This window comes from Dryas octopetala, chromosome 2, assembly GCF_963921425.1.
Source record: "Dryas octopetala chromosome 2, drDryOcto1.1, whole genome shotgun sequence".
Classification (NCBI taxonomy): Eukaryota; Viridiplantae; Streptophyta; class Magnoliopsida; order Rosales; family Rosaceae; genus Dryas; species Dryas octopetala.
Genome location: NC_141367.1, coordinates 27,607,540 through 27,623,958, shown reverse-complemented (window position 1 = coordinate 27,623,958; position 16,419 = coordinate 27,607,540). Strand labels below are relative to the sequence as shown.

Here is a 16,419-nt window from a genome sequence, read left to right as displayed (position 1 = left end):
ACTGTACTTTGGTAGACGCAACTTCATCATCATGATCTAGAAAACCACTTCTATAGTTCCATTTACTAGAGACTCATACCAAACCAACTCTCTAGTCTCTATGATAAAAAACAAGAGGCAGTAATAAATAGACAATCTTGCCCTTTCCCTAACCCTAAATCGCCAAAAGCAAACGCCGTGACCAAAATTTTACAAAAACCACCAAACTAACCGGACTCTATTAAAAAGCCACAGTTTGAAGAACGTGACTCATTTGCCCCTGACACACTCACTTAATCACCCAAATTGACCACTACGCCCTCTTAAGTATTTTCCTAATAAAGACAAAAACCCTAATTTTTCATTACGTAGGAGTGCGTTTACCGCCTACTGCCGGTAATTCATCCACAATGTGACCGGCAATTAAACGTAAAAATGACTTCCTCCACCCCCAATTTCCTACGCTCTTTGGGAGAGTGTATATTTATGTCCCCATATTATATAAACCACATTTTCTAAACACTCTCTCGTTCTCTCTCAACCCCTCTCTCTTTCTCTCTCTGTTTGTGTGTTTGTCTTCCGAGAAAGATAAAAAGAAAAACAGGAGGTGAAAAGTTTTATAATTTGGCTTCTTAATATCGTGTTCCCTCCACCTTAGGTTGTTAAGAGAATCACATAATCGTCGTAACACAGCTTTTGTTTCATCCCTTTGAGTTTGGCTTCAAAAAGCTTGTTGTGGAAGACTTCGGCTGTTCGACGACTTAACGATCTCTTTGTAATCTTCGTTTCTAGATTGTCCAGTATTTTTTTCCGAAAATTTTCTCTTAGCATTGCTTTGGCTTCAAGTAAATGTAAATTACTCTCCTTTTGTGTTTTGTGGTTGGGATTTTGGTTTCGGAAAGGTGATCTGCTCAGAGCTTGGGATTAGAATTCTTGTTTGTATGTTTACTTTTGTTCATTTTTTTTGTGATGAAAATTTTCGTTCTTTGGTTTTAGATCTGCTTTGTGCTTGTTGCTTGTGTTTGAATGAGCGAGTTGGTTTTTGCAGGATTACCTTGGGGTTTGAATCGGAGTTTCAAGCATGATTTTTGGTTGAAGAGGGAAAGAGTTTGTGACGGAGATGAAGAGGTCCAGAGACGACGTTTATATAAGCTCGCAACTCAAGCGGCCCATGGCTTCTTCTCGAGGAGAGCCGTAAGTTCTTCATCTCATTGTATTCTATTCTCTTGTTTTTCTTCTTTTTTTTTTTTTTTGGTTTTAATTTTGTCTTTGTTTTAATTTTTTATGTTGTTATCCAAGTTTATTAATTTTTTTTTTGTGCTTGATTATCCAAGTTTATTTTTGTTAATTATGAGATAAGCTGATTATTGTTTGAATTTGACAAGTCCGTGCTTGTTGATTTACTGGTTGTGTGTGTTTTTATTTTTATTAAAATCAAATGTTTAATTTCTCAGTAAAGCTATGGAATTATTCGTTTTTGTTTGACTTGCTGAGAAAAGATCAGATTTTTGTGAAGGTCTTTGGACCTCTCTCAGAAGTTTCAATTTTCCTTACATGTTGAGAGAGGAGAAACCAAAAATAGAAGTTATTACCCTTTTCATGTCTGCAGGCATTACTTGTCTCTCTTTTATGAGAGAAATTTTTAGATGAAGTTTAATATAATATGAAAAATTGTTTTCTGGTATTGATCTACTGGAAGAGTTTGAAATCTTGCACGTTCACTAATTTGTAATTTCATTTTGGGCAATGAAGTTCTGGGCAACCCCAGATGATGGGAGGAGGAGCTACCCAGAAATTAACTACAAACGATGCCTTAGCGTATCTGAAGGCGGTGAAGGACATATTTCAAGACAACAGGGAAAAATACGAAGACTTTCTTGAAGTCATGAAAGACTTCAAGGCCCAAAGGTTTGATCATGACATATACTATACTGTAATTTTCTACATTTATATTTTTCTTGTATGCAGGTTGGCGTTGACATTTGCTTACTTGTTGTTTATTTGAGTTTGTGTGTTATGTTTATTGTAGAATTGACACTGCGGGTGTGATAATGAGGGTGAAGGATTTATTTAAAGGGCATCGAGACCTAATATTAGGTTTCAATACCTTCTTGCCAAAGGGATATGAAATTACCCTCCCCCTAGAGGACGAACAACAACCTCCAAAGAAGCCTGTTGAGTTTGAAGAAGCTATCAATTTTGTCAACAAGATTAAGGTGGGAACATCATTTCATAGCTTAATCTGAGATTACAGGTTTGCTTTCTAGTTTTGTAACCTAATGAATTCCATACCCGCAGACACGATTTCAAGGCGATGATCATGTTTATAAATCTTTTCTAGACATTCTGAATATGTACAGAAAGGAAAACAAGTCCATCTCTGAGGTTTACGAGGAGGTGCGTTTTGCTCCATCTTTTGTATATCCTTTTCCTTTATTCTGTGCTCGTCATTCATTTCATTTTTCAGAAATTCACTTTGACCTTTGGCAGGTTGCAGCACTTTTCCAAGACCACGCAGACTTACTTGTGGAGTTTACTCACTTTTTACCTGATACTTCAGGAACAGCCTCCATTCATTATCCTCCATCTCATAGAAACTCAATGCTCCGTGATAGGAGCTCTGCCATGCCCCCTATGCGGCAAATGCTTGCTGACAAGGTTTATTTATATGCGCAGTTTCTCACCAATGTGTAAAAATTTTCTTTTCTTTTTAATATCTCACGGTTGTTGAAGCTAACATCTGCTTCATGTGCATTGTTGCCAGAAAGAAAGGACCATGGGCTCGTATGCTGACCATGATATCAGTGTTGACCGTCCTGATCCAGACCATGATAGAGCTCTAATGAAAGCGGACAAAGAGGAAAGGAGGCGAGGCGAAAAGGAGAAGGAGAGGAGGGAAGACAGAGAAAGAAGAGAACGTGAACAGGATGATAGGGATTTTGACCATGATGGCAGTAGGGACTTCAACATGCAGCGTTATCCCCACAAACGGAAATCTGCTCGTAGGGCTGAAGACTCAGCTACTGAACAATTGCATCCAGGTGGGGAAGGCGATGAAAATTTTGGAGCACATCTCATTTCATCTTCTTATGATGATAAAAATTCTGGCAAAAGTGAGGATTATGATGTTTTTGAACTAACTTACATAACCATTGTTGAAAATTGCATTTTCTCCCATAATTAACAACTTAAAGCTATCCATCTATGAATAAAGTTTTCCTTGTTACTCTGTGTATTCGTGTGTGTGTGTGTGTGTGTGTGTGTGGGAGAGGAAGGAGGGGAGAGTAAATACCTTCATCCCTTGGATACCTGAGGACTATTGCATGCTTTCAAGTTTAGATTTAGTCAGTAATCAGTATCAGCTATTGTATCAGTTGTTTCTACACTTCTCTTTTCAGTTGAGCACTTAATCATGATTTTTTTACTCGATGGTTAAACTTTCTCTTTTGTTCTTGTTTCTTCAATAGCTTCTTCATTGTATGCCATGGCAGGTATGTACGGCCAGGAGTTTGCTTTCTGTGAGAAGGTTAAGGAGAAGTTACGAAATCCTGATAATTACCAGGAATTTTTGAAGTGCCTCCATATTTATAGCAAAGAAATTATTACAAGATCTGAATTGCAGACTTTGGTAAGACATATACATGTATTTTAGATATAGGTGTTACCATCTTCTTTCTCATTAAAAGACATTAATTGGAATACAATCTCTAATTTGTAAAGAATTTTGATTGTGTAGGTGGGTGATTTGCTTGGAAGATATCCGGATCTTATTGAGGGGTTCAATGAATTTTTGTCATGTTGTGAGAAGAAAGGTAACAGTATAATCTAATCTTTTACCTTATCTGTATACTGTGTGATTAACAGTTTATCTAATTGAGTCCTGTCCTGCAGATGGGTTCCTTGCTGGTGTCATGAGTAAAAGTACGTAAAATGATTTGTTCCCTATTTGTTATATAAGCTAGATCCTCCTCTTAGTTCATAAGAGTTCGGGTGCTGGCACAGGCTTTAACAGAACTTTCCTTTTGGTTTTCTAGTGTAATGAGTGTTAATTTTTAGATGCGTTTTGATTTTTCAGACTTTGTGTATAGACTTGCAAATCATCTCTTAATTGTTAATTCATCACAGAATCCTTGTGGAATGAAGGACATTTACCCAGATCGGTGAAGGTAGAGGATAGGGATAGAGATCGAGATCGTGAAAGGGATGATGAGGTAAAAGATAGAGAGCGTGAAAACCGAGAAAGGGATAGACTTGACAAAAATGGTGCCTTTGGAAATAAAGAAGTCGGAGGCCAAAAGATTTCTATATTTTCCAGCAAGGATAAATATTTGGCAAAACCTATTAATGAGCTTGACCTCTCTAACTGTGAGCGCTGCACTCCAAGTTATCGTCTTTTGCCAAAGAATGTATGTGGTGCTTTTCTTATATATTCATCTATTTGTACTTTAAGAAGGTCTTGATGCTTTACTGATATATGTATTTGTATTTTTATGTAATGCAGTATCCAATACCTTCTGTTAGCCAAAGAACGGAGCTTGGTTCTGAAGTATTGAATGATCATTGGGTATCCGTTACTTCTGGAAGTGAGGATTACTCTTTCAAACACATGCGCAAAAACCAGTATGAGGAAAGCCTGTTTCGGTGTGAAGATGACAGGTTGGCCTGAGATTTCAATAGTTATACTGGTTTTCCATTTATTTATTTGTTTTATGGCTTTTTTTTTTTTTAGTTTATTTGTTTTGTGGTGATTGGCTTTTTATGTTGTCATTTTTGCACTTACATTGGCATACATTTATAAATTCTGAAACCTATGTTTTGTTTCTGATGTCTGTCTTCCCCCCCCCCCCCCCCCTTTTTTTTTGAGATCTTGTAAATTTGTGCATTTCTACTTTTTGCCCTTCATGGTAATAGCAGTTGTTTGAAAGGATTTCCAATTTTTGGTTATATTTATTGTGGCACTGGATAATTTATCTAATTGTTTTCCTCAGGTTTGAACTGGATATGCTGTTAGAGTCCGTGAATGTAACAACCAAACGTGTGGAAGAACTACTAGAAAAGATCAACAACAATACGACTAAAACAGACAGTCCAATCCGTATTGAAGAACACTTTACAGGTTATACTCTTTTTAATGACTGAATTCAGCAAACCTGTTTATGTAATCTGAGCTCAGTTGTTGATTTTATTTTTCCTTTAAATATATTTTTGACGGGACTCTTCTCTGCTCTCTTCTATTCTAGCTCTGAATCTGAGGTGCATTGAGAGATTATATGGTGACCATGGGCTTGATGTGATGGATGTGTTAAGGAAAAATGCTCCTCTAGCTTTGCCTGTTATATTAACCCGCTTGAAGCAAAAGCAAGAAGAGTGGGCAAGGTGTCGTTCTGATTTTAATAAAGTTTGGGCTGAAATATATGCCAAGAACTATCACAAATCACTCGATCATCGTAGCTTCTACTTCAAGCAACAGGACACAAAGAGCTTAAGCACAAAAGGTAATTTGCAAATTTGATATCTTAGTTTGTATTTTTTTTATTGGTCTGAGAATCATAAAACATTCAGTTTAGTAATCTTCTTGGTGTCTACAGATCATGATAATACTACAATAATCATGTATGCTACTATAAGTACTAACCACCTATGAGAGCATATTCTACACTGTTAATTTTTTGTGTGTTCCATGCTATTCATTTTTTTATTAATTAAAGCAGGCTTTCTCTTTCATTTCATTATATAATATTAAAAATCTATCATCTTCCATTATTTTGCAATTGCTCTTCCACTCATGGAAATTATTGCTTGTTTTCCACTTTCCTTTCCTGGATGGGAACAATCTTTGCAGCCTTGTTGGCGGAGATTAAAGAGATCAGTGAGACGAAGCGGAAGGAAGATGATGTTCTTCTTGCTATTGCTGCTGGAAATAGACGACCTATTATTCCAAATTTGGAATATGAGTACCCTGATCCTGAAATCCATGAAGATCTGTATCAACTCATCAAATATTCGTGTGGAGAAGTTTGCACTACTGAACAATTGGATAAGGTTATGAAGATATGGACAACCTTCCTTGAACCAATGCTTGGTGTTCCTGCTCGGCCTCAGGGTGCAGAGGATACTGAAGATGTTGTGAAGGCAAAAACTCATGCTGGCAAGAATGGTGCTGTGAGTGTGGGTGAGAGTGATGGCAGTCCTGGTGGTGGTGCTACTTTGACGAATCCCAAACAGTTAAATTTGTTGAGAAATGGAGACGAAAGCATTCAACCTGAACAATCAAGCTCTTCCAGGGTTTGGACAGTAAATGGGGCCAATGGGGTTAAAGAAGAAAGTTCTCTTGACATTGATCATGTGGCATGTAAGGGTGATACCTTCTGCAATACTTCTCAACAAGGTAAAGTACAGAGTAATGCATCTACAGCTGATGAAATGTCTGGAGTTAGCAAACAAGACAATTTCAATGAACGGTTAGTCAGTTCAAATGTATCAGTTGCGTCTGGGTTGGAGCAAAGTAATGGAAGAACTAATGTAGAAACCTCATCAGGTTTGTAGAATGTTTCAGACTACTGAAAGTTTTTATTGATACTACCTTTTATGTTGGACTTATTGCTTCTGGTTTTTCTCTTACTATTACTTTTGAAATTATGTCTAGATTTCTGAAAAAACAGTTTTTTTGTTGCAAGGGCTTAGTCCTACTCCTTCCAGACCTGGTAATGGCACTGTTGAGGGTGGGCTCGAGTTACCTTCATCAGAGGTATGGCTAACAGTTTGGTAAATACTCCTCCTGGTGTTTTGACAACCATGGTTGGTATTGCTGTATGGGGTGTCAGTACCTATGGTCAAATTAACTTTACAGTAGCAAGTTAATAGTTTGATTACTCATGATGAAAGGGTTAAGTAAGAGCATATTTTACTTTTCTGTGTGTAAAAGGCTTTAATTTTTATACATATTGAACAATGAAGGTAAGATGGGAACAAAGATAGGTTTGTATAGACGGGATTTTTTACACCATCTCGTGGCATAACTTTCCACTGATTTGTGGAATAGTTTGCATTTGCCAAGTCGACTCTTATTGTGAGTTTCTTTGGTAAAAGCTGAAAGAATCTGATACATACCTCTCAAATGAAATGAAAGGTATGACACTTGAGATAAAACTAGAGGTGACTTAATGGATTTTCTGCAACCTTGTATTTTGATTTTCTTGAGATCATAAACTTGTTACAATATTGCAGGTTACTTGCTTGAAGGCAAAGTTCAAATGCATTATAATTATACAGTTAGATAAAACTTTTTGATAGACATGCCCTGGCATGTGTTTCACTTGTATCATAAGATAAAGTCTAATGTCAAATCTTTTGGAATCTTTTGGAAGTCAGTCCACTGTATTGATTGTATTCCTCACCATCCATCAGTCTAGCCTTTGGATTTTCTATGGCCAATGAACTGTTTGTTAGTGGTCTTTTGTGGTAGGTCTTGAATATGATAACTATAAGGTCACTTACAATATGTGCTTAAGATCTTTATGTTCCTATGATGCCACAGGGTGGTGATTCTGCTAGACCAGTTATATCCTCAAATGGAGTAATCACAGAAGGCACCAAAGGTCACAGGTATCTTGAAGAGTCTGTTAGACACTTCAAGATTGAAAGAGAAGAAGGCGAAATATCTCCCAATGGAGATTTTGAGGAGGATAATTTTGCAAATGGTGTTGTCAGCAGGCAATATCAAGCCAGACATGGGGAAGAAGAAATATGCGGTGGAGAGGCAGGGAGAGAAAATGATGCTGACGCGGATGATGAAGGTGAGGAAAGTGCTCAGAGGTCATCAGAGGATAGTGAGAATGCTTCTGAGAATGGTGATGTTTCTGGAAGTGAGTCTGGTGATGGAGAGGATTGTTCTCGTGAAGAGCGTGAGGAAGATGGGGACAATGATGAGCATGATACTAAGGCCGAGAGTGAAGGTGAAGCTGAAGGGATGGCTGATGCCCATGATGTTGAAGGAGATGGAATATCTTTACCGCTTTCAGAACGTTTTCTACTAACTGTGAAGCCTCTTGCAAAACATGTTCTTCCTGCTTTACACGACAAAGAGATAGACTCTAGAGTATTTTATGGAAATGATTCTTACTATGTATTGTTTAGGCTTCATCAGGTAAGGTTCATATATGCATGTGTGTGTGTGTTTGTGAGGACTTTACTTGAATACTTGCATTTCAGCCATTAGATCATATATGGACATGTTAGATGCAATAGTAGATGAAAGCAGGTGAGATGCATCTCAACCATTCATATCTAATCTACGGCTGATATACAAAGTATTCAACTTTGGTGCTCATTAGATCGTCTCTTTGTGTGTGTGAGTGGGGGCATGCGTGCATTCTTTTGAATTTAGTGATGGTGGTTCTCATATACTCGTATCCACTTTTTCACTATTTTGACAGACATTATATGAGAGAATACAATCAGCAAAGATTAACTCATCGTCTGCTGAGAGGAAGTGGCGGGCTTCAAATGATACTAGCCCTACAGATTCTTATGCCAGGTAGCTTTGCTTTGGTTTCTTTACCTTGTTTCTTCGCAACTTTGAAGGGATTATCATTTGTTACTTCATAATTCCTTTTTATGTGTTACAGATTCATGAGTGCACTTTACAATTTACTTGACGGTTCTTCTGACAATACAAAATTTGAGGATGATTGCCGAGCTATCATCGGTACTCAGTCATATGTTCTATTCACATTAGACAAGCTGATCTACAAACTTGTTAAACAGGTAAGTTACTTATAAATTTTCTTTTGTATTTTCCTTCTATTTCTTCAAGTTTCTTTCCCTTTTCCCTTCCTTTACCCCACAAATTCTTCATGTGCTTTTTTCAGCTCCAAGCAGTTGCTAGTGATGAGATGGACACTAAACTTGTCCAACTTTATGCATTTGAAAAATCAAGAAAACCAGGAAGATTTATTGATGTAGTTTATCACGAAAATGCTCGTGTTCTTCTTCATGATGAGAACATTTATCGCATCGAATGTGTAGGTCTTTAATATTATAGGGTTCTAAGTTTTAATATGATTCAGAATAATAGAATTTAAACTCTGTTCTAAATTTATTATCATGATTTGTTTCATTGCAGTCATCCTCGCCAACCCGGGTATCTATTCAGCTAATGGATTATGGGCATGATAAGCCTGAAATGACTGCTGTTTCCATGGACCCTAATTTTTCTGCTTATCTGCACAATGATTTCCTCTCAGTTCTTCCTGACAAAAAAGAGAAGTCTGGGATCTTTTTGAAGAGGTATGTTGACTATATTTAAGAGCACAAAAGGTTTGGAAGTTGAGTGGTCATGACTGATACTGCTTTCTGCTTTCTGTTGTTTGTAGGAACAAACGCAAATATGCCAGTGGTGATGAATTGTCTGCTATCTGTCAGGCCATGGAAGGACTTAAAGTCACTAATGGTCTGGAGTGTAAGATAGCTTGCCATTCATCCAAGGTACTTCATTTAATGTTCTGCTTATTTTTTAGATAGTGTTTTTTTAAGGTGCTTGTTATGATGATAACTTCTGCATTAAATTGAGGCATTATGCGTATTGTCTCTACACTATTTGGTTTGTGCATTTGATTTCTACTTCTGTTAATCAATTGAAGTTTTGTGTATGGCAGGTCTCATATGTTTTAGATACAGAAGACTTTTTGTTTCGGACAAAAAGGAAAAGGAAATTTTTGCATTGGAACAGTTCATGCCACATCCAGGCTAGGTCTTCTAATGGTTCGAGTAGAGTAGAGCGGTTTCACCGGTTGCTTTCTGGCTCGTGATATGCTTATTTTGACCATCAAGTAAATATGGTAAGTACTTATACAGTTTCAATTTGATTGTTATTGATGCAAATTCCCATCCACTCACATGCTTGCAGTGGATGTTATATAAGATGTAGCTGAAGTTATAATGGAAAATTGGATATCTTGATTCTTTTGATTGCGGTATTTGACATGTCACCCATGCAACTGGAAAAATAATTTCATCATTGTTCATTTAAATGCTAAAGCTTTCTTGATGTTTTTTTTTTTCAAATGCTAAAAAATTTCTTAATGTGTTTTTTTTTTTTTTGAGACAACAGGAGGAGAATGCTTCTAACTAATTGTGCTACATTTTTCTTTTGGTTCTCCAGTAGCATTATGGACGCATTACATACACTGGTGCGAGGCGCTGGAAATTCGAAAAAATTTGAGGCGCTGCGAGTGGAAAAAGCTTTTGTGGAATTACCTTGTATTCTCATATTCCTGTCTCCGACCAAATAAAGAAGAATCGAGGAGAGGGGGGGGGAGGGATATGGCTCGAAAGTTGTATACTTTGAGCCGCATTCATGTAAATAGAGGTAATTTGTGTTGTAAACTTGAGATACATGTTCATTTCATTCATCAATATTTTTTCGTTGACCTTTCTTATGCACTTTATGCTGGTCGCTGCTCTTGTATTTATCGGTCGTTAAAATAGCCTGGCTGATGCATGCCTTGAAATGGTGGAGCGGCCACTGTTTTACTTGCTGTCTACCTGAACCTCAATGGTTTAACATTATTTTTCTTTTTAATTTTGTATTTTATTTCCGTGTTCTGCACCCTATATGTTGATCCACAGCCTAAACAGGTGTGTTCATAACAGCGAGGCTTCGAAACATACTTGCAAATTTGCAATGTGTTTGAGAGTTTAATGTAGCATATTGCATTATAAGATTTTGAATACATTATTGTTTTTTGCCGAGAGGTGTACACCCTGTAATTTTTGTTCGACTTTGTCCTTTTCTTTTGGGGCAATTATTATACATGTTTGAAATGCGTGGGTTGAAATTGTTAATGATGTCAACTCGTGTTGGTTTAGTTGGGGTCCACGTGTATGGATGGTATGTATTGATATGAATTTCTAAAATTAATTTTACAGAACGTTGTATGAGAGCAGTTTCGATTTTAAGTCCCTTGCAGTGTTTGATTTTAATGAAATGAGTCCTCAGTCGAGGAAAGCTGTTTGATAAACAATGCATTATAATACAGTGAATGATATCCTAAATTTCTGATTTAGTAAAATTTTGGACGGCAATGACCGGTTGTGATAAGACCGCATATATTTATAAATGTTGCTCGTTGCTTTCTCGAAACACTGGTATTAAAACTTATTTTGGCATTTATATTTCACTCTTCTATTTTTTTTTCTTCAGAAATTCTTGTTAAATACCATTATAAATTTATACTCCTTACGACTCTACGGTGAACATATGTATTTAAAAGACAAGTTGAATTCTTAACAAATCTCTTGAATTTTATATTGAGTATACCTCCAAATGCTTTACTTTAGCAACACTACCTACCTGCATAACAGGTGCGTCCTGTTGGGACATGCCCTAGCATAGAAAAGCCGATTTGAGTTGACATGAGGTATCCCCGCACGCAGGAAACAAAAATCTTCTATATTACAAACGTATACACTTTGTGTGTATAATAATGGAAATCTTCTATAGTACAATAATGGAAATTTTAGTAGTACAATAACGGAAATTTTAATGCTTTTCTCGATGGCCAATAGGCATGAGGGAAATAATGTTATAAACTTGGTGAATTACAAATTTTCTTTTGTTAGAGTAAAATAATAATAATAATAATAATGTGATTCATCCAGCCAGCTCGCTTATTGGAGGACGGTCCATTATATTTGATGCCGTCTTTGCATTGGTCTGCAGGAGCGGGTCAATGTCCGGCAACTTGGGAATTTGCGCCAGCAGATCAATAGTCCGCCGTAGTAGACGCGCTAAATCGCCCTCATCCATCGCACAGTCCATCATCATCTCCCTCCAAGTCAACCCAGAAACCCAAGCTTCAACCATACCCGAAAACTGGGTGTCCAAATAGCATGGCTTATTCACACCATGCTTTTCTTGTAGCTCCAAAAAGGAGCTTCTCTGCTCATCCAACAAGTTCACCACGTCAATTACTGTACTACAAGGCTCATATATATAGCTGTTGTTTTTCCAAGGGCGAACTTTGATCCCTTCAGATACTAAACTTGCACACACACCAGCCAGTTCTGCAGCCTTCAGACCTAATAAGATTTTGTTTCTTAGAACCATGGCAAGCCAGAGTTCGTTCTCTCCTCGAATGGCAGCTGCAGTTTCACCAAGTGGGAATATGACATGAGTGTTGATATCCAATGCCCGAGTCTCGTGTATCACATTGCTGATCTGCAAGAACTCCTTCCAACCAGATGGTTCAATTTGCTCGATTCGATTAGTCAAACGTCTTGATCTTCCCTTCAAGCGTTTGATCTTTTCCTCGGTGAACTTGGCCATGTCGATGATCTTCTTGTACTCTCTAAAGCCTTGTGTGCGTGATATTTTCTTCTTCAGACGTGAAACTTTGTTTCTTTGGTCTTTGTAACTCTCTACAGCGTTGTGGTATGCCACTGACTTGTGTAAAAGCTCATCGTGTTCTGAAAGACTGTTCAAGACTGGAACATTCAAACTCCAAGACCATGTTTCAAGAGATCCTTCCATGCACCAAAAACCACCGAGTTCAGACTCGGCCAGCTTCTCCCACTTCATGTCCGTTTTATCCAGAAGTGTGCTCATAATTTCCCGCGGCAAAGCATCTCCTAGAGCTAAAGCAACGTTCGGAAAGCCTGTCTTATAAACTGTTTTAATCCACTTTTCTGTGAATAGATACCAAGAATTATCTGAGCCAAGAGCCACATAATATGATGGTTCAAAAACTAAATTTGATTCAGACTCTATTGCTACTGCATCTAGTGCAAAAGAATCATCAGCAGCAACCATGTTCTTGAGCTTTGAACCATTGAGTGACTCAGCATTTCCCAAATAAACGGTCGGGATAGAGTGTTGAACTCCTTCAGAATCCTTATACTGCAAGCACAGAAAGGGTAAGTGTCCATTTTCAGACTCCTCTAATAAGGGTTTTAGTGAAGATAGTTTCTGAGACTCCATTTTTCTTCGAAGTTCAGTCCTTACGCGTTTCTCTGCTCTTAATTCGTCCTGTAGACCCGCAATCTCCTTATATGCTGATCCAGATAAAAGCTTCCTGCTCTTTCTATCAATGGCATCATCGCTGATTTCCGAAGTCAGCATCTCAGTTTCTCTCTGAATTCTAGTAAGCTCCTCTTTTGCAGCAAGCATAACATTGCTGCCAACATAGTTTCCAAAACTTTGCTCAACTAACTTTCTAGCTTCATCCAAAGTTCGCCCTGATTCGGAGGCTTTTGTGCCATCTGAATCATTTGATCTGTGAGTAACTTTTGCACCGGCCAGAAGATTTAGCACCATTCCATAGGAAGCTGTAAACTGCGATACCAGAGGTTCAAGTCCAGAAAAAAGAATCTTGCAACAGGCTTCAGCACCTTCATAAGGACTTTGAACAAGCACTACATGACCCCTCTCATCAGTGCCTCTACGTCCAGCACGCCCAGCCATTTGAAGCAGTTCATTTGAGCTTAATGAGACACGTCCACTGTCACTTCTTTTGGTGAGGGACGCAATAACGGCTGTCCTAGCAGGCATATTGATTCCAGCAGCAAGTGTTTCTGTAGCAAAGACGACCTTAACAAGTCCTCGCTGAAACAGCTCTTCGATGAAGGATTTCCATAAAGGTAAACAACCAGCATGATGTGCAGCAACCCCTTGCAGTAAACCTTTCACTGCATTCTCCCTGATAGCATCAGGATACTTAATGCGGAACCTCTTCAAGGCCAATTCAACCTCACTCATCTCACAGTCATCCAAGAGCTGGCAATCTTGAACGTACTGAACAGCGGCATCACATCCTTTCCTGCTAAAAATAAACCATATTGCTGGCAGCATATCCCTAGTCTTAAGGTGCCATAATGTATCAGTAATTTGAGGCACCTAAAGAGAAGGAAAAAAAAAAAACAAAAGTTAATGCAGATGATCAAATTGATTGGTCAGTCGTGAACCCTAATCAATCAATGTGTACATAGAAAAAAGAAAAAAAAAAAAAAAAAAAACAACTCTTTTTCTGTGTCTCTCTCAAAAGATTGATGCATGAATCATACTTGCGAACGGTGTATTAAGTTGATGTCATTCTTTGAAAGTGGTCGTCTAGACATGTTACCAGTACTGTCATCATAGCTCATCTCACTTGCACGTCTTCTTGAACTCCTTCTAGATCTCTGATCTTTGTAAGATTTTACTCCTGAAGCATTAAGTTGTAGATAATCGAGTGATAGCTTCCTGTTCCATTTAAAGAATATGTTAAAATCATTAGATGTTCCCCCTTTGTTCGAGGAAAAGAGATAGATGGGAAGGAATTCAGTACAAACAATTATTTCAAAAGAAAAATATTGGAACCAATTATTGAGTATAACCAAAATTAAAAAAACTTAATACAGACATGGTATCTAATCATTCTTCATGATAATTGCAAGTTAAAACTTTTAAACTTTCCATCATGAATGTTTGGCAGAGTAACTAGAAATCATTTTTAGAGAGAGAGAGAGAGAGAGAGAGAGAGAGAGAGAGAGAGAGAGAGAGAGATTTACATTGCAAAACAAAAGAACTTCCAAGATATTTTGATTCAATAAAACTAAGAGTTAAAATATACACTAAAAAACATCAAGTATTACAAAATAACTAATTATACTGAGAAAAAAACAGTACCTATTCATGTGTTTTCCTGTCTTATCAAGCAGTGGTAACAAAGAAGTTCTCGTCGAGAAATGCCAAGTCAATGGTACTGGACGCCTTGTTGAAGTTACCAATTCGGTTTTACCATGAATCTAGAAACAGAATGAAAGGAGAATAGAATTGGTCCCCTTAAAAGTCCCCACAACCAAAATGTAATGGAAATTTTAAAAACAAAGACTCAAGGAAAAAAAACATGTTTCACAATATATGAGATTTTCAATCAATGTAGAGTATTAAATCATGTAAGAGCCAAAATACCTGGCCAATCCAACCAGCTAATTCATCTGGATTTGCAACTGTTGCTGACAAACATATGAGTTGAACTTCTTTTGGGCTATAAATAACCTGAAATATTTCATGCATTGTATGACTAAACACTGTGACAGCAATATTGGGCAGTAAAAGAAGTATGCTGACATCAAATTGCACTTACTATTTCTTCCCACACCGTACCGCGAGATATGTCACTTAGATAATGAACTTCATCCAAGACAATAACATCCACATGAAAAAGCCCATCCCCAGAAGAAGCCTTTCCCACGCTACATTAAGAAGCTAAAGTGAAAAACCATCCTTAATTCCAGCAATGAACCCAGAAGTTGAATAACAAAGTTAAGGTCATGAATGTATAACCTAGTGCTGTTAGGACTGATTAAAAAGTTGTTCCGCAAGATACAAAATATACCTCTGGTACAACATGTTGCGCAAGATCTCCGTGGTCATAATTAAGACTTGAGCATCTTTGTTTACTGCCGAATCTCCGGTAAGAAGGCCGACATTGCTGTCGCCAAAAGTCTCGCTGCAATTACAACAACACATTAACTAATTCGAATGAACAAACTTCACTAAATAGCAATTACTTCAGAATTGCATAAACTTCACTAAGTAATCTTTCTATTCTTTTCTGAGTAATAGGATTTACATACCGAAATTCGCGAAACTTCTGATTGGATAAGGCCTTAAGCGGAGTTGTGTAGAACAATCTCCTTTTCCTGGCTACTGTTGCAACGGCAGCAGCTTCTGCTATCAAAGTCTTTCCACTGCTCGTTGGTGCCGATACCACCACCGACGAACCTCTCAAGAATGCTTGAATAGCTAATCTCTATCCAAAATCAATCAAAAACTTGTAATTCAAATTTCATAGACTATGTGGTTGCACAAAATCTAAAAAATGTGCAAGCGAAATTGAACTTCACCTGAAACTTATCGATTCGGAAATCGTAGATAGAAGAGAGCTCGCTGACGTCGATGATTTCCTCCCCGAACTCTCTGACTTCGTTGCACAGCTTCTCCACTCTCTGCCATTTGAGTTCCCCGTGCCGAGTCGACGGTTCTTCTTCGGCAGCCATTGACATATCGATTTCGTCGTCGCTTTGTTCGAGTCCGTCCGACATATCGCCGGAAACGTCGTCGTATTCATCGGCGGCCACGTCCTCATCGTCGTCTTCGTATTCGTCTTCCTCCTCCTCTTCTTCTTCATCTTCTTCGTCGGCATCGGAGAGTTGAGATTTTAGAGGAAAGGCCGAACTCGGGGACTGGAAAGTGACTCGGAATCGCGGTGAATTTGGAGACTGCGTGGGACGTGATTTGGGGGAACAAAACCCTAGGGATTGGGTGAGATGTTGAAGTAGGGGACAAGAGGAGCGTTTGAGAGAAAGGAGGCGCGTGAAGGTGTGAGAGGGTGAGAGGATAGAGAGAGCGTCCATGGCGGGAGATAGATTTTTGGGCACCAGCTTGTGAGTGTTTGG

General features: G+C 38.1%; 2 protein-coding genes across 10 annotated transcripts; one reads left to right on the top strand and one right to left on the bottom strand.

Annotated features, from left to right (window-relative positions):
* The first annotated feature begins 514 nt into the window (after positions 1-514).
* Positions 515-10,591, top strand: SNL4 (SIN3-like 4). 9 transcript variants are annotated; one of them, XM_086230495.1, is made up of 25 exons: positions 515-754; positions 882-918; positions 1,028-1,173; positions 1,732-1,887; positions 2,009-2,195; positions 2,278-2,376; positions 2,470-2,637; positions 2,744-3,092; positions 3,471-3,607; positions 3,716-3,791; positions 3,871-3,900; positions 4,105-4,385; positions 4,481-4,635; positions 4,968-5,095; positions 5,220-5,474; positions 5,822-6,517; positions 6,657-6,727; positions 7,517-8,125; positions 8,415-8,515; positions 8,607-8,745; positions 8,850-9,002; positions 9,104-9,267; positions 9,354-9,465; positions 9,636-9,818; positions 10,142-10,591. In XM_086230495.1, exons 3-24 carry the CDS (start codon positions 1,100-1,102, stop codon positions 9,786-9,788), a joined length of 4,293 nt encoding a protein of 1,430 aa, XP_086086621.1. In that variant the 5' UTR covers positions 515-754; positions 882-918; positions 1,028-1,099; the 3' UTR covers positions 9,789-9,818; positions 10,142-10,591. The 9 variants fall into 9 exon arrangements, with proteins under 9 accessions (XP_086086621.1, XP_086086620.1, XP_086086622.1 ...); XM_086230494.1 differs by lacking the exon at positions 882-918; XM_086230496.1 differs by lacking the exon at positions 882-918 and having other exon boundaries at positions 515-830.
* Positions 10,592-11,505: 914 nt separating this feature from the next.
* On the bottom strand, positions 11,506-16,419 carry EMB25 (DEAD/DEAH box helicase). Its single transcript, XM_086234079.1, has 8 exons — positions 15,868-16,419; positions 15,598-15,773; positions 15,357-15,470; positions 15,105-15,213; positions 14,930-15,016; positions 14,645-14,763; positions 14,041-14,218; positions 11,506-13,873 (listed from the first exon to the last, which is right to left on the bottom strand). The coding sequence occupies exons 1-8, from the start codon at positions 16,375-16,377 to the stop codon at positions 11,633-11,635; spliced, it is 3,534 nt and encodes a 1,177-aa protein (XP_086090205.1). The 5' UTR covers positions 16,378-16,419; the 3' UTR covers positions 11,506-11,632.